The 22,146-nt window shown below is 40.0% G+C and overlaps 2 protein-coding genes across 3 annotated transcripts; one reads left to right on the top strand and one right to left on the bottom strand.

Moving 5' to 3' along the window:
• Positions 1–88: 88 nt before the first annotated feature.
• Positions 89–10,868, bottom strand: metap1 (methionyl aminopeptidase 1). The gene is made up of 11 exons (XM_046411896.1): positions 10,671–10,868; positions 9,414–9,465; positions 9,045–9,154; positions 7,959–8,019; positions 5,422–5,513; positions 5,244–5,327; positions 4,178–4,316; positions 3,275–3,406; positions 2,586–2,729; positions 2,419–2,484; positions 89–1,950 (listed from the first exon to the last, which is right to left on the bottom strand). The coding sequence occupies exons 1-11, from the start codon at positions 10,785–10,787 to the stop codon at positions 1,784–1,786; spliced, it is 1,164 nt and encodes a 387-aa protein (XP_046267852.1). The 5' UTR covers positions 10,788–10,868; the 3' UTR covers positions 89–1,783.
• eif4eb (eukaryotic translation initiation factor 4eb) lies at positions 10,812–18,517 on the top strand. Of its 2 annotated transcripts, XM_046411901.1 has the most exons (7): positions 10,812–10,942; positions 12,128–12,231; positions 14,591–14,686; positions 14,805–14,868; positions 15,673–15,786; positions 17,354–17,493; positions 17,597–18,517. In XM_046411901.1, exons 1-7 carry the CDS (start codon positions 10,925–10,927, stop codon positions 17,709–17,711), a joined length of 651 nt encoding a protein of 216 aa, XP_046267857.1. In that variant the 5' UTR covers positions 10,812–10,924; the 3' UTR covers positions 17,712–18,517. The 2 variants fall into 2 exon arrangements, with proteins under 2 accessions (XP_046267857.1, XP_046267858.1); XM_046411902.1 differs by lacking the exon at positions 14,591–14,686.
• Positions 18,518–22,146: the final 3,629 nt, after the last annotated feature.

Raw genomic sequence — 22,146 nt, 5'->3', positions numbered from 1 at the left:
TTTTCAGTAATAAAAGACTGACCACAAAAGATCCCTTTGGGGATTTAGATCACTAATCTATTCAAGGACAAACTCACCCACACAGAGCTACAGAAGAGTCATTTATTACTCCATTAGAAGAAATACAAAGATGGCAGAGAAACTGTGATCCCATTAGTCCTCTGAAAATATAGAAATAATGAATGCTGATCACACCAGGAGAATCCCCACAACAGGGTAAATTGTGACTGTCGAGAAAAGGGGAAACATCGGTTAACATGCCTCGAGATATCTGGCTAGTTTCACACATTTAAGGCTCGATTTGCTACACCAGGGCTATAGGAAACATGAGACACAGCAGGATTAACAAGTTCAGCACTTGAGCGACTTTGTGCTCAATGTCTTTATTCTCATTCTGGATATCCACAGAGATGCTGTGTGGCTGCGTCGCAAATCTCCCTAGCAACCACGGCTGACGTCCGCGACAGGACAACTGACTGTACACTGATAATATCCACATTCAGGGTGTGACAATCGAGTCTGAGTGCTGCTAACGTCAACAGGTACAAACGACAGTGAAAAGTAACCTGGCACTGATTGGCTAGCTAACAGGCTGGTATGAAGCAAGAAATCAAAAGACTGATTGTTTTCCTTTCAAAATTCTCACAGGAACATCTTGGGAAAGTGTATTCTCGCGGTTCTTGATGAGAGTTAGATGAAAATATTAATACAACTCTTATATCTGTCCATTAAATATGGCGCTACAGGCAGGAGATGGTTAGCTTAGCTTTGCCTAGATTAGAATAGAGACTGGAAAGGATGAAGCAGCGAGCCTGGCTCTATCTGTCCATAACAAATTCATCTTAAAGTTCCCTGGTTAACAGGTTATATATCATTTAATTCATACAATTTGTAAATTTTCGCACTTAATTATTTTGCATGGATTGAGCAAAAAATACTTTTTATTTTTAAACCAGGATCCTCCTGCTTCCAGTCTTTATGCTAAGCTAAACCATTGTCTCCTGGTTGTAGTCACAGGTATGAAAGCGGTATGGATTTTCTCATCTAACTTGACTCTTTAAGTATATTTTCTAAAACGCCAAATTGCTCCTTTAAATATGTCATTGCTGTTAAACTTTGAAGATATCCAATATGGCTGCCAGAGAATGATTTCTGTTGCCTGAAATATAAAGTTAATTTAAGAGAAGCTTTTGTCCTTATCTAAAAAAGGTTATGGTTGAGGTTATGAGACTTGTTGACCCAGTTTCCTGCAACCCTCCTCTGTCTTAATTATTGCAGATTTTTTTCAGTCCATCTCTGGGAAATCTGATTCAGTTAGCAGAGGCTGAGAGAAAAGTAGCAAAGCATGGTGTATTAGCTGGATTTGCCCTGAGCTCCACACACCACAGACAACAACTAGCAACCCAGTTAAAACTCTGGATGACAAGACCCAGAGCTCAAAACAGGATTGATGTCAAGCCCAACCAGCAAGCAAAACCAAAATCTAATAAATACTTTCATATTTCCTTCCATCCCTTTCACAAATAAAGCAATCCACATTAGATATAAGACACATTCAAGTACTTCCATTTAATTTGAGGAACCGATTTTTAATTCAAAGAACGATGAGAGCCACAGTTAAACTGAGCTCTAGGAGTGGTACCTCGTGTTTGAGGTGTGTGTGTGTGTGTGTGTGTGTGAGAGAGAGAGAGAGAGAGAGAGAGAGAGAGAGAGAGAGAGAGACCCAGAGGTGCTGGGTGCCTTGTTTCTGGAAAGTCCAGTCCTTGATGTGTTCAAGTCCAGCCTACATTTGGTTCAGGAAATGAGCGCGGCCGTTGTCCTCCAGGCGGCGGGTCAGGATCTCGCAGCCGGTCTCCGTTACCAGCAAAGTGTGTTCGAACTGAGCCGAGCGCTTCCCGTCCCTGGTCACCGCTGTCCAGCCGTCGGGCCACGTCTCATCTTGCCAGCCACCTGAGACATTACACACACACACACACACACACACACAAGGCTTTGGCTTACACACCATCAATTAAACAGAACTGTTGAAACAAAACACGTCAGGTCTGACACTGGCTCCCTGGATACCTGTGAGGTGTAAAGTGGTTTTTAAGATTTAATGACCTGTTTAAAAGCATGACTGCGTCTGCTGTGTTACTCAGCATTTAACTGCTTGTGAGCCTCAACAACAACTGAACGACTGTTTATTTGGACAACAGCTGTAAAAAGTTGATATTTGACACATATGCTTTCACCGCAACATCTTAAAAACAGTATTATTCCCTCTATTCTCGTTTTGCTGTCTGACTGTGACTGACCACAACTCAACCTGCAATATGTTTTATTTAAACAATTATATCAACAACAATTCAAATTATTATCATCTAATTATCCCTATATTGTTGTTCACATTATTCATACCAATTCTGTTAGGCTTACCTTCACATATCATGGGTTCAATGGTGAACACATGGCCAGGCTTCATGACTCCAACTGCTTTGTTTTCTGAGAAATGAATGAATACAGAAATCACTGTGTTGTAGGAGAACACGGAAGAACCCCAAGAGATTTAAAACATTTACGACTGCAGATCCACCACTACTCACTGGCATAATGTGGCACGTTGGGAGCAGTGTGGAAAAGTCTGTGGATGCCGTGGCCACAGTAGCTCCGCACCACAGAGAAGCCGTTAGCCTGAGCGTGCTTCTGGATGATGTTACCTAATTCTCTATAGCGAATGCCAGGCTTCACTGTCAACAACAAAGAAATAATGAGGGTTATCTGCCTTGGAAAACTGAAATGGAATTTGGTAGCCTCATAAATACTGGAGCGCTAAGGCCAATAGCAACGTAACATAACCGATTCCACTGTCCTTCCTGAGGGAAGCATTTTACAGTTAAATGTTTTATTTGTTTTGTTCCTTGTTCCTTTTGTAAGCTTAAAAGTTGAGACAGAAAGTTCATTCTTCTCTAGCAACAGGTCTGAAACTGAAAAAAATACTCTTTCCAAGGTCAAGAATGACCATTCAGTCTCAACTTGCTCTCAAATTTCAGTGCTCCCTGGTGGACAAACTATGTAATGGCAGCACTGTTTTCGAATGAATTCAAAAATGTCTTCATATTGCATTTCTGTTCTGTAATTTCTTCTTACTTAAGGGCCAACTGATAGAGGCCCTAGCCCAACAGCCACGTGATGCGTGACCGTAGGTGAGGCTGCCAAAATCGCTCTGGTAGAACAATGTGGTGTATGCACACAACAACAGTAAAATGAAAGAAAATGCAGCTGAAAGTCTTACCAGAGTCAATGGCTTGCATAAGGCATTCATATGTGGTCTGAACCAGCTTCTTCGCTTCTTCATCCACGTCTCCGACAAAGAAGGTTTCATTGAGGTCACCGTGAAAACCATTGTGGTAGACTGTGATGTCCACTGTGTAAAAGTAGTGATGATTACTATGTCAGGGCCAACTGTGACACAAACAAACTAGATTCTATTATGTTTAACACAAAGAAAGGACTGTTATGAGTAATGAAACATAATGTTGTCTATTGGGTGAACATTTTATAAAACAGCCACCCATTTGCAAGGCTAAACAATTTTTTATTTATTTATTTATTTTAAATTGCTGATGAAATTGGAATTGCTAGTGGGCAAACTGGGACTTTTTCCCCGCTTAAGGAGAAATATAGAGAGCAGAGAATGTGACTAGCAAATCCCCACTGGTAAAGGTTAATGAAACAATTTGTCTTGTCGGACCACGCAGCAAGAGACGAGTTGCTGGCAAGTGCTCCATCAGACGCTCTGAGGGGAGTGGCGGATGGAAGACATCGCTTCAGCAGAAATATTCATAAAGAGGCTAAAATTGGTCAAACACCCGCTGACAAAATTTCAGGATGCTGGTAGAATCATTTGTCAAGGAGGAGGAATCTTTTTTTTTTCCACCCACACTCTTTAATAAGACACTTCCCTTCATCCAAACTTAGCTTAACTACTGCTAAAACTTGGTTTGACTTTGAGAATAAGACAACATCAAGAATGTTTGGGTGTCTGGAAATATCAACGTCAGGTTTATGAGAGGGATGGCCAAAAAAGTTACTGTAACTCTGTACTCATTTATTCATGATAGACACTAGAAAAACAACTGTATGAAGCTGTCTTTAGAGTCCCAAAGTCATGTCATGTGTGGTACAGTGAGCCCACCGTTGAGGATGTCTCCTTCTTGCAGTGGTCTTCTGTCTGGGATGCCATGGCAGATGACTTCATTGACAGATGTGCAGCAGGATTTGGGGAAGTTGTAGTAGTTGAGAGGGGAGGGGTAGCAGTTCCTTGCTGTACAAGCCTGAATTGACAAAGTTTGCTGGTTATAGAGAAAGCAAAAAGTGAGGCAGACAAGAAATGAGTGAGCCCTTTCTCCTCACATAGCTGTCGTGTGACTTTGAGCACAAGACTGCATCTGTGCACAGTTATTCTATATTACAATCCGTGAGTGTGTGTGTGTGTGCTGAATGTATTGAACAAGTCCAACATGGCAGTGTATATATCACCAAGTCAATATATTGTACAAAATTTAAACCAAGTTTATTTGGTGATCCACAGAAAGGGGCTTCATTTTCATGCAAAGAAATTCACAGTCATATTATTCATCGCCAGTGCCTGAATCTAGTGTCTCTAGCCACGCTAGCTTTGAACTTAACATTAATATGTAAACATGCTCACAATGACAAGGCTAACATGCTGCTGATATTTGGCAGCTATGTTAATTATGCTCACCATGTTAAGACCTCATGTCAGCATACTAACATTTGGTAATGAGCAATACAGGCAGTGGATGTTGTTATTGCAGGTATGTGGTCATGAGCCAAAGCGTTGGCCAGATTTCACATTTCGAAAATTTAATGGATCGCCAAAGTTATTACAATTTTCCCTGAGTGCCAACATGAATGGCTGTGCAAAAGTTCATGGCAGTTTGTCAAATAATTGACACCTATGACTCACCTATGACTTTTTCTCCTGGCACGAGGAGAAAAAGTCCAGTTGATACACGGCGCACTAATGTCTGTACGCCACTTTGCATCGGTGCATAATTAAGTTTCTGATTCTGAAGCCTGGAAAAACATGGACGGCCATGTATTTCGGGAAGGAAGTGTAACAGCGTGCATTTGTATAGAACAGCTCTTATCTGTGTATCTTTGTGTGTGGGTAACTTTGGGTGAGAGGGGACAAAACATCCCATCCATTCGAACTCTGTGTGTTTGTGGATGTATACCAGATGCACAGCGTGGTCGATTTCTTCCGTCGTAATGCCTGGTTTCACCATCATGGCCGCGATGTCCAGGACTTCTCGTGCCAGCTGTGAATAACACACGTCAAAATGGATTAGAGGGAACACTAATAATACAGACCATGGCGACGATGCGACGGTAACGTGACGTCAGTTTGGTTACCTTGCACACAACTCTCATTCCTTCAATGTCCTCGGCAGACAGGATCTTGATTTGTGACGTCCCTTTCAGAAACTGCTCAGACTCAGATATCCCTGTGTGAAGGAAACAGACGACTGCCATCACTCACACGTCAACACGCACTGAGGCTTATGAGCTGACTCAAATAGGACCTTGCAAAGCAGCTGTCGTACGTCCATCAATTTTTAGACGCAGCGTCAACTTGGACGGTTACAGCTGGATTTCCAGACTCCTAATTGATTTTGTTAAACATCATAAGTGACGGCTGACACTAAGCCATCTGGTGGTGAGAGGGCACATGGTATCGTCATTCTGATTATTGATTTTTACCTTCTGTGGTGTTTGACTCCTGGCAGCTTCAGCAGAGTAAACAATTAATTCAACCCCAGACCATGAGCGCAAGTGATGAGAGGATATTTGCTTTTCACTGATGAATCAACACAAAAATCTTTCAACGAACAAAACTCTCTTCACCAAAAGCCAAGCCTGCAGTCAGCATAAGCCATACTAGAGTCTAAGACTGTGCTGAGCCAAGTATCAACATATTAATGATGGGTGATGTACAATCGTTACCGTGTTTCAATCTTTTCACAAATTATCCAAAATGTCAAAAGTTCTTCTGTTGTGACATTCTGTCAGCTTAAATATTTCTAACTAATGTAAAATCAACTGATGGTGCTGGGGTGCTATGGATAACTAGCTGCTCCTGCAGAGAATAAGCTAAAGCATCAGCACCTGAGCAGACTCTAATGACACTCACACTGTCGACTTCAGAGGAACAGAGCAGGACTGATACTGTTACACCAAGAAGAGCAGGACCATTGATGTCACCCACAGTCAGCTTGGCAATAAATTAAACTACCGACAATTCAACCACAGACAAAGATGGATTGAAAAACGCTGACAAAATTTCAATACACGTTGGTCAAAGCGATGGGAGTCATCAACAATTTGCCGATTTATAATTTATTAGCTCACCAACATGACTGTTGGAGGAACATGAACAGTTGCCTAGCAACACAGATTTCAGACAGGTTTGTGTATAAGTTAAATACAGCCCTCCTTTTGACCTGAAGATCCTACAGTGTGAGTGCAGCAACCAATATGACTTACTTACGCCTTGATACAGCTGCTCAGAAAAAGAAGCAAAGGCAGAGAAAATCACAGTGTGCTCATTATAATGACTTCATAATGCTATGGCTCACTTACACATTTACTACCAGTAGTATTTACTATTTATGTCATGTTAAAAAAAAACTGTTCCAGGTTTGACTTCAGCTCCATCAGAGTGCTGCGTTAAAAAACATTAGCTTGTAACAACGGTGTCTCAATCCCTGAGAGAAGACAGTAACCATGACTACCAGAGTATGGATCTATGCAGTCAGAGGTTGCCATGGTTGCACAATGAATGGCTTACCCAGAGAAACGGATGCAAATAAGACCTGTTACAATTACAGGTGAGGCGTTTAGGTAAAGGCTGATAACAGAGCAAAATCCGCTCCTGTTTAAGATTTAAAACATTACTAGGAGAAAAGTATCTACGTAAAATTTTATGATCTCTGTTAAAATTCCAAAAGGGGAAATGAGGAATTTCATACAAATTGCTTGTAGAAATCAAATTTTCAAGAATCTCCATCAAGCAATGATTTTCATCAAAATAAATGAATCCACAGGGAAAAGATACCAATGCTTTAAATCCCACAGAGAATATACATCTCTTACTGCAGATGTAAACAGCCTTCAGCCACATAATGAAAGGTTCAAATGTATGACCTCACTGCAGACAGCTGTTTGGAAGTGACAACACTACATTATGTCATGTTTTGTTTATTTTTTTAAATCATTTTTAAGAAGAACTATGAGAAAACAGCTAGTCTTGTTCTTCATAAAGTTCTCTGTCGTCAGCATTTCCCACAAGGGCACAGACTATAATGCTTTTGTTAAATTCTTTAGCCAACAGCACAGAACCATCAGCTTATCTGTGTATTCATGCAAAAAGTTATATAAAAAACACATGCATGGATGACCACTTTGTCCAGACTATTGTAACACACTGAGACAGGCCTTCAACAGCTTGAAACTCAGAATGCGCACTCATGTGTTATCAGATCTATGCCATCAATGGCTGACTTATGTTTAAGTTATCTATTAAAAAGAAAACATCTCAAAGGTGTCAGTCTCATTCCACTAGTATATAGCAATGACCCTCTTAGATATACTGGACCAACACTTGCATTTCTATGAGGTAAAAGCAGGGGTGGGTGAAAAACACACTTCTTATATTTTAAGATTCAGAATCAAATTACAAATGAAAAAAATTCATTTCTGTAATCACGTCAACTAATAATGTTACGTTGATAGTATTAAAGTTGTGGGGCCACTTAGCTGGTGAAATAAGATGGTGCTGGGTGATTGGGACTACTTCTTACACTTATAATCTCTTATTTTTCTATGTGTTTTGCACTTTTCAGAAGGCAAACTGTCTCTTGTATATTTCCGTAATAAGGAAGCACAGTTACCTCTGGGATGATCAGAATAGTCAGGTCTTTGGATGTCACTGGGCACGGGCCTCATGGGAGTCTACAACAGGGGGCCAGCGAGGGGACAGAAACGTTACATCATGGAGTTCACATAAATTAGTACACAGTTAAGAAAATACTTGAAGCAAGCCACATCCCAGAAGCGTTCCAGAGACATATTTAACATTAGTAACACTATGTTGTGTATGACGGTGCTGTCCCCAAACTAAACTGTTATTGTGTCCAATTTTTCTCATGAGTCCTGTTCAACACTTTGGCTGTGAACAGCTCAACTGGAAAAGTGATGCTTCAGTAATACAGTGTACAGTTTATTTTCGGATGACGTTACATTAGGCATCACATTTATTTTTCACTTATTCACTCGGCCAACTGCATGATGCATTCCATTTGCCCGAACACAGTCCACTGCCCCAGGCAAGCGTTAGTGTCAAAATGTGAACAGTTTAATGTTAAAATCAGTGTCTCTCGCTCTTCAGAGGACACCCGGACATCAGGAGGCGCTAACAGCCAAGATGCCACTAGCGTTAGCTCATTCAGCGTTCCATCATAGCATTCCTTAGCATCATTAAGCACCATTAAGCACAGCTCTGATTCAAAAAAAGTTGGGATGTAGAGCGAAATGTTTTACAGTTTTACAAAGTGTTCCCTAGCCCATGTAGTAACATCCTTTATAAAATCAGTGTTTCACAAAGTGGTGAACCTCGCCTCATTCTTTCCTGTGAATGACTGAGCCTTCTGAGGATGATTTATACGAATCATGATACTACCACATGTTGTCATTGACCTTGTTTACCTGCTGATTGTTCCAAACAGGTGTTTTGTGAGCAAAACAAATTCAGAAAAAGCATATATTCACAAAAATCAGTGAGATTGATGAGATAAAACACTAAATACATTCACGCACATAATCACATTCTGTTTTTATGTTTTACACAGTGTCCCAACATTTTTGGAATTGAGGTTGCAAAACTAACTGCAGAAAATGGTGGTATAACTTACAGGTATCTCCTACCTCTCTTACAAATAGGTCACATTATCAGGGTGTTTTTAACAGAAAGGACTTACCAGTGGATAGTGAGGACGTAGTTTTCCTGTATAGCGGTAACCCGGCCATGGGTCTGTGTTGAGGTCCTTCTCCACACAGTTCTTTGATTCATTCTGGTTCTTGTCCTCCTCTGAAAAACACAGCACAAGGTCTCTGAGTTATCTGGCACAACTGTGTTAGTTCACAGTTGAAGGATATTTCTTGACTCTTACAACAAGTTCTAACTGAACACCATTTATAGGTTGAGTTGTTTGTTTTCAAAACTTCAACTTGTCTCTCAATAATATTAGTAAAAATAGCATGCAACTTATTTATATACTGTGAATGAGTCCACCACAGAACTTGCCATTATAAAAAGTACAGGGTTGACAGTGATCAGCAATACGTACTTGCTTTTTTGTGCAGCAATTTGTGAGACACCCAGCTCCCTTTGAAACATTCCTGGAAATGAACACACAGACAAAAACCTCTAAAGGGGGATGTTCGGTGACAAAGAGAGAAATTTAGGCATTTTTATGCCTGATACAATGCAAATTGTGCTCACAACCCATTCAAACTAAGCTACTTGTTTGCCCACTGCGACAGATCTCGCACCATGGTAAGTGCCCTGGAGGTAGCGACATTCTCAAACATATTTATGTATGCCTTGCTGACACAATCAATCTTCCACTTATTGCTAATTTCAGCCGCATTCTTCCTTAATTGGACAGTTACCAGCAAATAGAGATGGTTCATACAAAGAGTAGGCTCAGGTTGCACAGCTGAAACTGCAATCACAGCAAAGACCTCTTCGGTCAAATACCATGGCACCGCAAGATCATTTAAACTGTCACACCATCTAACTAGTTAGAAAACTTCAAACTTAAAGAAAATGCATTAGATCAGACAGAGCCCTTTTACAAAGAGAGTAATTGTTGCAGTTTTATGTTTAATGCTTTCCGAATGCAATGTCTGCTAAAAGACAAATACAATAATACTGGAGTAGCAATTGCTCTGTCAGCGCTAAAAGTTGCCAAAGTCCTGCTCAGCTGAGCTTCTGTATATTAAAGGCACGAGTAACATTCGGCCAAATATGAACTATGATCGAGCAGAAATTCATATTTAGTCTGACAGATCTGTTCCCGGAGTTTGGCCTCGTGGGGAAAAAAAGTACCAGGATCAAACACTGTGGCACCAAGCGATCCGTCACGCAACATCATCTCAGCAGCACGTTGCAGTGCAATTCTACAGATTATGGTACATTGCATCACTAAAATGCCTTGCTCCTACACAGTGTACAGTATTTAATACACAGTATTACACTGTCAGGACTTCCCACTATTGGCTTTTCATTCAGACCAGTCAGATCACTCACTTTAGCTAACCAGGCAGGCAACAGTTAGCTAGCTAAATGTTCTTCCTCGGCTTGCTATTACAAAGACATCAGTTACAATCGATGATTGTGTCATTCACCCTTAGCAATTCGTTGAACTTTACACAGACAGAAGCATTCATTGGCGTTAAGCAAATTTTGCTACCAGCGGTTTACCAAGCACTTACACATGTCTAACTAGCTTCACAGTTAGCAGCCTCGTGATAAGACACAGGGCCCTGTTGTGCGGCTATAGCCGGCGTTTAAACCAGACAAGCCGAGAAATCAGCAGTACCTGTGAACAGAAATAGGAGCCTTGAATACCAAGCTTGATACATGTGGGACATTGGAGTTTGGCGTCCTTGCTGCAGCCCGGTGTCTCACACTCCCTTCTAGCCTCGGTGCTCGCCATGCCTTCGTCTGGAGGAGGGGTGGAGTCGCAGAGAAGCAGCCAGCCAACGACGGCACACAGCGCATGTCCGCAGCGGGGCCGTCACGTTGCACAGCTTGGTCCAATCAACAAAAACTTTCCTAACAGAGATTTGTAAGATGGCGACCGCCGAACCGGTGAGCACTTTCTCCTAAGAACATATCACAACATTTTTGTGGGCTTCTTGCTTTAATTACTGAGCGAGATCACATGTAAAGTTTGTGAACATTTCTAAACATTAGTCTTCGAAAAGAAATTGGCAGTTGTTAAAACCACACGTGCTGTTTTACTAGTTTTAAGTTTGTCTTCTGTGCCACGAACTACGCGTAGAAGAGGAATGTTGTGAATGGAGGGCTCCCAACTTAAGCTAGAGGCTGACGTTATAGCTAGCCTACGTGCCGTTAACCTCTGCGAATTTTCATGACAAAACTTGTTAGTTTGGCATTGCTTGGGTAAAGCGCGAAAGTATGTAGTTAAGTAACAGTTATTTGGAAAATGTATTTTTATTATAAACTATCAGTACATTCGGCATGTAAAATAATCCACTTAGTGAAAAGAACAGCTTTGTAGCTAAAACATGAACTGTCAAAACTGGTTGACAGTGCTCCCTGCTGACCTCTGTAATGCAACGTTAGCTAGGTATTTTATTGGCTGAGGTTGACGATAAATTACTCCTGGCTAACGCCTAATAATTGTAAGATAAACAGACTGTCAGCTTAAAAAAAAAAAGAAATAAAGCACTATTTGGAGAAGAAGATGCATGCAAATTATGGTGAAGGATTCTACCAAACAAGGTATTGTTGAATCAATTGTGTAGTGGTTTTTTTTTCTTTTTATTAACGAACATCATGGAAATGATTACAACCCCGCCTAATAGTGAAACATAGTTACAAGAAAATTTATTGTTAGCAGTAGTGTCAGCCAAACTCTATCTTCACAGTGACCAGAGTGTACTAGATGTTCATATAGGGTTTCACAACTGAACGCTATCGTCATGGAATATGTTATTTAAGTTTACTTCGGAAATTGCTTATCTCTTTTGGGACTAGAATCACTCTTGTTTACTCAGCTTGAGGGTCTTGCTAAAATTCGCCGTGTATTTAATTACCGCCAGCTCTTAAGTACCACCATCTGTTTCCCGTTGCTGAAGAGTCACACTTATGTAATCAGTCGGAAAGTTATTATAAAAAAAAGTTTTGGCGTCATCTTTTAGCTACGTTTAATTTTCTCCAGTTAGACCCAAACTATAAAGTATGATCTTTTGCACTTTGAACACTGCCTACTTCCCTTGTATGATTTACCCCTACCAAACTGCTTTTCAGGAACCCAACCCAAGTCCATCCCAGCCTGAAGATGAAGGAGCTGAGGAGACTGGACAGGAAATTGTGAGCCCAGAAGCCTACATCAAACACCCCCTCCAAAACAGGTTAGGATCTGATATATAAATTCTCTCAAAATGGTACCAGCATGCAGTCTTTTTACTGTAAGGAGATTAAGTTTATTTTTTTTCTTAAATCATTTCAGCATTGTATTTGTCAATACATAATTTTTAATGACTGACTAGTGTTTTTATGCCAATAATGTGGAACTTGTGGCTGTGCAAGAACATTCTGGAACTGAAGCCACCATCTGCGTGGTGTTTAATTAATTTATCAAAGAAATAAGAGGCAAATTAACTGGTAATAAAAGTAATAGTAATTACTTTTATTTTATTTTATTATTTAATTATTATTTTTTATTTAAGTCACCGTTGTGTTGTTGTTGTCTGTTTTTTTTTTTCTTAGAATTTGTTTTTTATGGTTTGCCAGTTGGCATGTATTGCTTTGGTTTGCTAGTTGTATTGAAGGGGTTTATTAGCACATCTTAGGGTCAGAACGTAATCACAATGAATGTTTGTTATTCACTTAGTGTTTCACATTTTGAGGCAAAACCGAGAAATAACACATTGTCTCATCATACTGAATATCTGATTGCCCAATGGCTATACTGTACTAATGAGTAGCTGGAAAAACATGTGTATGTGTCATGAGATTTGAAAAAGTCACAGGGTTGGGTTGATCCTTAGACATAGTTCAAGAACTGAATAACCCTTCCTCCACACATCTGAATGGACGGCTCATATGGAAGTGAAAGTGAGATATGAAGTGATCAGCAAAAGCAGTGAACTCTTTGTTCACCAGGAGTGAAATTAAGCAATTTGCAAAATTCCCTGCACACACAGCACATGATAAAAACATGTTGAGTGATGGAAATAAAAATACAAAATACTCTTTTCTCCAAATTCACACATGCTTGCTGTCCTTGATACACTGAACTTACAGCAAAAATCCGTTTTCAACTCTTGACTCTTCAAAACAGGAACATGAACATGAATTATATTTTGATTATAAATTTAATGATGCATAAGAATGTATAATGTGTAACATGATGGTTTTCTCACGATATTGTCACTGTATGTAATGCTGCTGCTGCACTGTCATTTCCCAGCCTGGAATCAATAAAGTATATCTATCTATCTTTCTGTTATAATAATATGCCTGTAGTTAGTGTCTCTGTGGTGAGCGGCGTTAACTTGGCCCTGGTCCTGTCTGTATGTTTTCATGTTCTTCATATGTTAAAGAGGATTTTCTCTCACAGTCCAAACAAATGCAGTCTGCTGGATTGGAGTCTCTATTTCCCCACAGTAAGACTGTGATTGTCTGTGGTCTTGTGACCTGTCCAGAGCTTTTCAGTATTTTTTCTCTCAGTCCATCCTCGGATAGCTTCCAACTCTCTTCTGTACTGAATATAAATAAGCAACGATTTAATATTTTATATATATTTAAATTCCAAAAGGATATTTTGTGTCCACAAGGGCCAAATAGAAAAGCCAAACTCGAACGGAGAGCCAGTCAGCCAAAAGAAAAGTTGGAGCCTAAACATGTACGTGGTGTTTCATAGCCCAAGTTTGAAATACGCAAGTTTGAAGTCTAATCGTGAAATAGTCCCAAATAATGACCATTCAAGCAATGCAAAATGACTGAAATTCCTTCATTTTGCATTTCATCAGTTTGGATATATATAAAAGATGATTTTCCACTCAGCTAATTTGTACTAGTACAAGTCAAACAACATTAGATTATTCTTCTTTACAAGCTTGTAAGGTGAATGAAGCTCTCCCAGCATGCACTGGAAGGCAAAAAAACCCCTCACAGAGGTCCATGGAAGGGACTGTATGATATGTGCTGCCTCAGATTGTGACCCATAATCAGTCGTTCATATATTTTACCAGACAAGTTAACAATGTATAAACAAATGTTCCATAATTGGATTGTCATATTTGATTATCAGAGGTTCTGATGTGTATATGTGATCAAGAAAGTTAAATTTGTATCTGTTGACTTATTCTGTCCTTTTCTGACATTTATTTGGACTGTGCTCTCATTTATCACCTTCAGCACACACACACACACACACACACACACACAGATCTGCTTTCATGCCTTGATTATACTGTCAACAGCCACAGTTTCCTTTACTATTCCACAACCCAAAGACCTTAAGGCAGCTGCTGAGCCATGAGAGGATTCAGGGTCGAACAAGTATGACACAGTGTCACAGTTAATTGGACTAAGAGAGCGATGGCATGATTTACAGGACAGTTTGTGTCAGCAGCATCCAGGTGCATTCTTACGTAGCTCATTTGCTTCATGGTTCAATGACTTTTGGTTGCTTTTGTTTACCTCATGTTTAATTAGGGGCTTGTTTCATTTATGCAAATTCCTTTTTCTGTTTTTGCTCAACAGATGGAGTCTGTGGTTCTTTAAGAACGACAAGAGCAAAACATGGCAGGCCAACCTGCAACACATCTCTAAATTTGACACAGTTGAAGATTTCTGGGCGTACGGAGCAATAAATCTCTCTTCTTTGAGTCTTTGATTGAAGCAGTAAAATGTCACACTATTTTTTTGAAATGCTGTCAGATCAACATGTTTTATTAATATTGTCTCTTCATTTCAGTCTTTACAATCATATCCAGTTGTCAAGCAACCTCATGTCAGGCTGTGATTACTCCCTTTTTAAGGTAAGTTTGATGTAACATTTATGTAAAGGTTCAGAGAGTGAGGAGTTCAAATACAGATTAAAGTATAGTTAAAACCATTTTTTGCCTCGTTAGACTTTATATTTTACCCTCACATGCGGCTGCTCATATCGTTCACGCACAAGTCATCTTTAGGTGTTAATCTGAAAAGATGTGCTATCAAGTTTTGTTTCAAACTGATATTTTGAGAAAAGGTGGCATTCAGGTAAAAATAAAAGATCAGATTATCAATTAAACCAAATTGCAAGAGTTTTCCGCCAACAGAATCCAATGAAGCTTATGCAAACAGAACGGTACCTGACTGAACTGCCGACACAAAGAGCTTTAGTTGAAACAACAGCATCATTACTGGAAGGTAGACAAACAAAGACAGACGTGGGCAGGATTTTTCTCTGACTCAGTTTGTCTCTGCCAACTCAGAGCTCATCCACAATAGACCTCGTTTAACCAGATGTGATGATAGAATATGAGAGGCGTGTGTGGAAGTTTAGTAAGCTGAACGGCAGGAGGCAGTTAGCAGCCTCTTAACAATACCATGTTTAAGATCGCTGATAATTAAGGGAAAAGCATGAATAAATTATGACAACAGGTTGTCCTTTTGTTCAAATCATCACCTGTGGAGAAGACTAATTTGTAGTTTTCCAGCTCCAAACTTGTATTCATATTCACAGAATTTCTGCTGGGATTATCAGAGTTGGAAAATGTCTTGCAGGCATTGAAAGGCTGTTTTGAACCTTTGCTGCACGGGTTTGGGATGTGTAATGACAATCTGAATCATTGCTGCAGGATGGCATTGAACCCATGTGGGAGGATGAGAGGAACAAGCATGGTGGGCGCTGGCTGATCACACTCAACAAGCAGCAGAGGAGATTAGACCTGGACCACTACTGGCTGGAGACTGTAAGTTTGGCTGCGTTATGTCCTGTTCACTGTTGTTACAAATGAGTGATACTATTAATCATTTGTTGAACCTCTTCCCAAAGTAGTGCATTTATTACCTGCTGTCAGCCATAATTAGTTGTATTTAATTCTTGTCACAGTTGTCACATTGCTGAAATGAGTGATAACATCCTCTCATACCTTTAGAGACCCAAGTGAGCCACAGATCACATTGTTTTATTGCTGTCATCAACCTTTTTCACAACACACAATCCTCTACGATGTCGAAAATATATACGTACATACACACACACACACACACACACACACACACACACACACAATTGTCTTGACTTTATGCAGAGCTGATGCAAAGGGCTCAAATCAGAGCAACTGCAGATTGCTGTGCTTGCTGCTGTGTGTTGTGGCGAACTCTCTTGCTGCTCTAATTGTCACTGACGGTGATAAAGACATCAAACATGCTCTGACTTCAGATTTTGGAAAGATTTCACCTACATTAACTGTATTGTCCAAACTGGAATCACTGGTCTTTCTGAGCTGGAAGGGGGTCACTTACTTTTTCACTGACTTTCTCGCTAATTGTTTTCCCACTTGTGAAGCTGGAAAGAGAACATTGTTTGAATGATTTTAGGCATTTTAAAATGAGCAGTTGTTGAGCTGTAATACTGAGTTCTCGAGGAAGGTTATATGCTTAACCCTCACCCAGGATCTGCAGGGATGTCTGCCTCAAGATTTCAGTGACAGATCTGCTCATATAAAGTGTTATGGAAAGAATGTTGCTCTTCAGATGATAGGAAGTCCCCTTATGGACCTGTGAACTGGTCGTGCTGCCTCTGGTAGCCAGAAGCTGTATTATAAGGATGCAAGTAATGTAGAGCGACCTGCATTTTTCCTTTTTACATGGTTTTTATTTGCTGACAGGGAAGACCTTTTTGGGGCATTTTTGACTTTTTTTGGAGCAGGACAGAGGCAGACAGGTGGAGAGATGTGAGTATGACACACTCCAAAGGTCGCTAGCTGGAATCGAACCGGCACTGGGAACAACATTGTGGCCATGTGGCAAGCACTAATAACCATTTGGCGCTCCATAAAAGACTCTTTTCTGTCAGATTAATTATGCCTCCTGACAGCATTCTGTTGTGCCCAGAGATCTTCATGTAGCAGATTTTATGAGCTCATTCGTGACATGTTTAGGCTGGCACATATTCATGATGTATTGTACGTGGCCATGGATCTGGGTGAGAGACACTGAGCTCAAATCAACCAAGTTCTTTTCTGAGTCCCATGCATAATTTTGTTATTCCTTGTCTGGGGTGGTCTTGTGCTGATTGGTTAGGTTTAATAGTATCTGTTGGAGTGAAATGATGTTTTGGTCTTCATCAGAACACTGAAAAGCTCTGTTTGTTGTGCTATACCAAGGTGATGAGGTTGAATTATTGGTCCTTATTATACTTATATTTATATCTATATTTGCAAGAGTAAAACATAAGACATTCAAACATAATAATATGTCATATTGGTGAAAATGATTTTTAATTGTTTCAGTTCCTCTCTGTCCTTTCACCAGCTCCTGTGCTTAGTCGGAGAGGCCTTTGACGACTACAGTGATGACGTCTGTGGAGCCGTGGTCAACATCCGCACAAAAGGAGATAAGATAGCCGTCTGGACATCAGACTATGAGAACCGGGATGCTGTGACACACATAGGGTGAGGCGACTTTTCAATGTCTGACTGTTAAAAGTGTTTACATTCAGAAGTACAGGCGACGCATTCCCTGCCTCCTCTTATGGTTTTATTGTCCTGTCAACAGGAGAGTTTACAAAGAGCGTTTGGGGCTTCCCATGAAGATGACTATTGGCTACCAATCTCACGCCGACACGGCCACCAAAAGCGGTTCAACCACCAAGAACAAATTTGTTGTTTGAGAAATGCCCCACGTGCCTCTTTCATTCTCTTGTCTTATTTGCTGTTGGTGCATATGTTTACTCTACTGCAAAGACTCTGCGGAATGCAATCTGGAAGACAAACTGAGTCCAGGACTACATGCCAAATGTTTCCATAACCTGCCCAGGACTTAAACCACAAGAAAAAAAATAACATGGAAAACAGATGAACATGAATCTTCCTAAACACTAACAATAAGAGGTATTAGTTGTGGAGGTGATTTAGAGTGCTGCATACTCTACAAAAGAAATTTGTGTTGATTTTATTTTTATTTTTTTTTCCATTCAGGGAATCTTGAAATGCAAAATTGTATATTTCTCTCCCATTTTCTACAGCTTAGTTGATTTGCTGTAATCCTTAATGACATTAAACCCTTTTAATTTATTATTAATTTGCTTGCATTTTATTAGATTAGACCTTTGTTTTATGCTTTGAAATGTTGCACGTTACCAACCTTTTTAAAGTATTTCATGACTCATATTCGTTTGAGTGTTAATATAATTAAAACATTGGTTTTGCAATTATTAGTTGTTAAATTGTGTAATTCTTTTTGGCAACCTGTAATTGGTACATTCCTTGTCCTAAATGATTGGCTTTTTTTGACTTGCAGTGTTACTGTATTATAGGATCTTGACTTGGCTCATTGCTGAGGCTGTTTAGTGTTTGTGGTTTATATCCCCTGTATATGAAAGGAGAATACTACAGAAGATATGATCAGTCACAGAGAGACATGCCCTAGCTGGTACAAAAGTGTCAAATTTAAACAACCCAACCCAGCCCCACCCCATCATCTCCAGATCCCTTAAAATGTCAGTATAAAAAGAAAAGGTTACTTTTGGCAACATGGCTTCCGATCTCAGTTCATTGCCACCCTTAAAAATGTCACTTCAGCATCACAAATGTCATCACATTCTCAAGGATCGGCATTCTTTAAGCCAGCAGGCACAGCATCCACAACTAGATCCTTCTTGATCTGATGAAGCATTAAGTGACTGTAGAAGCTTCATTAGGTCCTTGTTCAAGTTCTGGTATGGTTGTGGCAGTAACCTTTAAAGGCCAGCTCATCTATCATGTAAGATGTTTTGCAAGCATGCACCTAAATGATAAACACAGAATGTATATTTATAGCACCTTTCTAGAGCAGACATCACAAAGTGCCTCACAATAAGTTGACACCCTGTATAACCAAATCATGTGGTGAACATCCCACATCCATTGTGCAGTGGAGATCTGGGGAATAAGGTCAAAAGACATTCAGCCATTCTGCAGATTCATACCAATGTACTAAACAGGCCTGGGGTGTCAAACATTACAATGAAGCTAGAGCTGCCACGGTTAGTCGAAAAAATTAGTTGCCAACTATTTTACATGTCGGTCACTTCAGCCATTTTTCAAGCAGAAATGCCAAGCACTCGCTGGTTCCAACTTTTTCTTTGTCATTTGTGATACTAAATGAACAGTTGACAAAAGAAGTGTTTTTTGAAGACAGCTCTTTGGGCTCTGGAAAATTGTGATTTTTTGACATTTTATAGGTTAATCAATCAATCATGAAAAAACAAATTGCAGCCCCAAGTGAAGCTGGCCGTCTCTCCACCAGATATAACTGCAACCAAATATATCTCCAAATCATAGAGCAGAAAATGGATGTAATGTTACTTTACTCAACAACAGCACATTGCTCAAGCTTATGTATGATACATTATATTCCTTGAGTGGTAAAACATAACTATAACATTTCAGCTTCAGTTCAGTCATATTTTTTAACATGGTTTGTTGTCTGATCTGGTCTCTCAGTTATCCTAATGTTAAAGAATGTTATTTGTAGTGTGAATATTAAAAACTATGAAAAAAAAAAGTCTAATAACTCTTCTGTGTGTCCCATCTCTTATGATAAAGGATTAATCTGTTTAGTGGGTTTAATGAAAAGTGCATATGACAGTGGCTATTTAGTGCAACAGCCCTGCAATGAATCCTGTTTACATGAACATGATATTCAGGTTTTAATTCACCTTAAGTGTCATTTCGGAGGCTGTAGTTTGCAGTAATGCTGAATTGCGTTGTGTCACACTGAGTGCTGATATATTTAGCCCACACTCTGACAAATTATACAATCACCTCTCAGTAAAACATACGTCACATTTGATTTCATTTGTGAAGTTATGGCAAATAATGAAGTCTGCTTTGAAACAGCCACATCTTGCATTTATTAAAAACTGTCCGCCAACACAGATGAATACAATATTTTGAGTTTTTTTTTCTGTTGTGAATAGTTATAAAACCCAAACATCCCAGTTTGTGCCGACAGGTAAACAGGAGGCCACTGACATGGTCACTTTTTTAAATGGGGTTACAGACTAACCTTGGCAGCAATGAACGCAATCAATGTGGTAAATTGAATTGAGCACAGTTTCTCAGTCTCCGGCTGGCCTCCGGTGGGTACAGGGTCTCCTTGTTTTCCAATCAGAGGCACTTATCAAACCCTCTGATGTGAGACAATGGGTCAAATCAATCATACAGTAGGACATAATCCAGCAGGGGAAATATGAATGGAAAAAAATCGGAATAGACTCATAGACGCAATAATATTGCCAAAGTAATCTGGTTTACAGACATGAATATAGCAGAAAAGCACAAACAGTCAAAACATCAAATATTCTTACTATGGAATATTAATCCACTGGGTGTCTCTGTTGATGCTGTGGCTCTAGGCAGATTTTAAGAGGTAATCATTTCACTGCTGTCCATCACTTTACACTGGAGGGAGCTGCAACCCAATTTAACTTTAAACTGGTGTTGGTAAGACCAGTAGCCGGTACAGGGATGGATTTGTTTCTAGACATAAGTCTACATCCTGCAGTCTCTCATCTTAAAAGGTGGTGAGCTAGGGGCCCAGTGTTGTGTTCATTACACTGCAATCTTGTCTGTCTGTCTGGGTATTTCCTGTAAGGGGCTTGGATGGTGGCAGCTCACAGTTCTGAGAAAAAAGAAATTAACTTAGCCTGCAACACAATCTGAAAAATGTTTTGTTTTTATGCTCAGAAGAAAAGAGAATTTTAGACAGTCAACAAAGGCATTTAAAAAAAAAACAACCAGGAACTTTTTTGTGTGTTTCTGTGACTGCCGGTGCAATAGGTAAATGGTAATGTCTTTAGTTGGTGTATACTAGCAATCCTTACACATTAAACATCAAAATAATATGATGTTTGGTGTATGTTCCCAGCAGCTGTAATTAGGACATTACATTACGTAATAGCCTACTCTTACAGCTGAGGAATCTAAGCCAGGGCCATTTGTGAAGCTCAATACTTTATCAGCTTGCCTCTCTGTGTATTGCTGATCAATGTCCCCAGGGTCCATTTGGGCGCTCATTTCTCTCCCTGTAGGATGAAGATCAATGGAGGAATATGTTAACCCAGATTAAATGAATGAACAGGGTAATCAGAGAGGCAGTTAGACTACTTTGTGGCCTTTTGATTTCTGAAGGAGCTTTGGATTACATTTCAAACGCTGACGCATATTCCTCACATATAAATATAGAAGGACCCATGAGGCACAGTCACTGTCTAAACGCAGAACACAGTTGTTCAGTGTAAGGCAGTCACTGAACGCATCATGGAGGTTTCAGTATTGATCCAAACTCCCAGTGCACCTGTGTATACATATGTACTGTGTAGCCCAACTCCTGAAAGCCCACTAAGAATTAATCCCCTGCTAGCTTCACATTGCTGGCTCCCTGGTGGAATGTTGAATTGATTTTAACACTTTATTGACTACCATAAACGCACATCTTAGAGCAAATGTTTATTAAGCTTAACTTTAAATGGTGAAAGCACCTCACAGAGATGCTGCGTAGATTTGTACTGATAATATTCTGGCTGGTTTACTCACCCGCTGTAGAGTCCTCCTGTCCCAATCGTGCATGCCAGTTTGTGGTCCCAGCCAGGAAACTATTGCTTCACTGTAAAAGTTAACAAGAACTCAACACAGAATTCTTTTCCATGAGGGGTCTGAGTGAGCACACAGCCTTGGGGGGGCGGGGGTCCAATGTCAAACACAAGACCGGAAGAGAAGAGGCCATCAATTTGGAGTCTGCTTTATGAGGTAGTCCAATATCCAGTTGTAGAGCGTGCTCGTATGTAAGATGTGTTAAAGACTCTTCTGGTTCTAAATGAAACTGGTGAGAGACCAGACTAACTGGGTTGTTGTCACTGATGTTTCTCACAGCACTCCATCTGAATGTCGGTGAGAACCACGGGGCATCGTCGTCATTTAGAGTAGACACTGTAGACTTTTTGCATACAGGAGCAAAGGTGGCCGTCTTGAAGCAGGTTGGAACAGTCTCCTGCAACAGTGCTTTGTCAGAAATGTCATCATTATAATCAGCCAGCTGATTGGCACACATTTACACTGTCAGGG

The sequence above is a fragment of the Scatophagus argus genome, chromosome 15 (assembly GCF_020382885.2).
Source record: "Scatophagus argus isolate fScaArg1 chromosome 15, fScaArg1.pri, whole genome shotgun sequence".
Lineage (NCBI taxonomy): Eukaryota > Metazoa > Chordata > Actinopteri > Scatophagidae > Scatophagus > Scatophagus argus.
This window is presented reverse-complemented; position numbering and strand designations above follow the sequence as displayed.

Bases quoted from the DNA above. Each gene is read 5' to 3' on its own strand.
- eif4eb (XM_046411901.1), top strand. The intron at 15,787-17,353 runs GTAAGTTTGGCT...TCCTTTCACCAG, and splicing joins ACCACTACTGGCTGGAGACT to CTCCTGTGCTTAGTCGGAGA. The intron at 17,494-17,596 runs GTGAGGCGACTT...TCCTGTCAACAG, and splicing joins GATGCTGTGACACACATAGG to GAGAGTTTACAAAGAGCGTT.
- metap1 (XM_046411896.1), bottom strand. From the start codon at position 10,787: ATGGCGAGCACCGAGGCTAGAAGGGAGTGTGAGACACCGGGCTGCAGC. The intron at 5,514-7,958 runs GTAACTGTGCTT...TCCTTCACACAG, and splicing joins CTATTCTGATCATCCCAGAG to GGATATCTGAGTCTGAGCAG. The intron at 4,317-5,243 runs GTATACATCCAC...TTGTCAATTCAG, and splicing joins TCGACCACGCTGTGCATCTG to GCTTGTACAGCAAGGAACTG.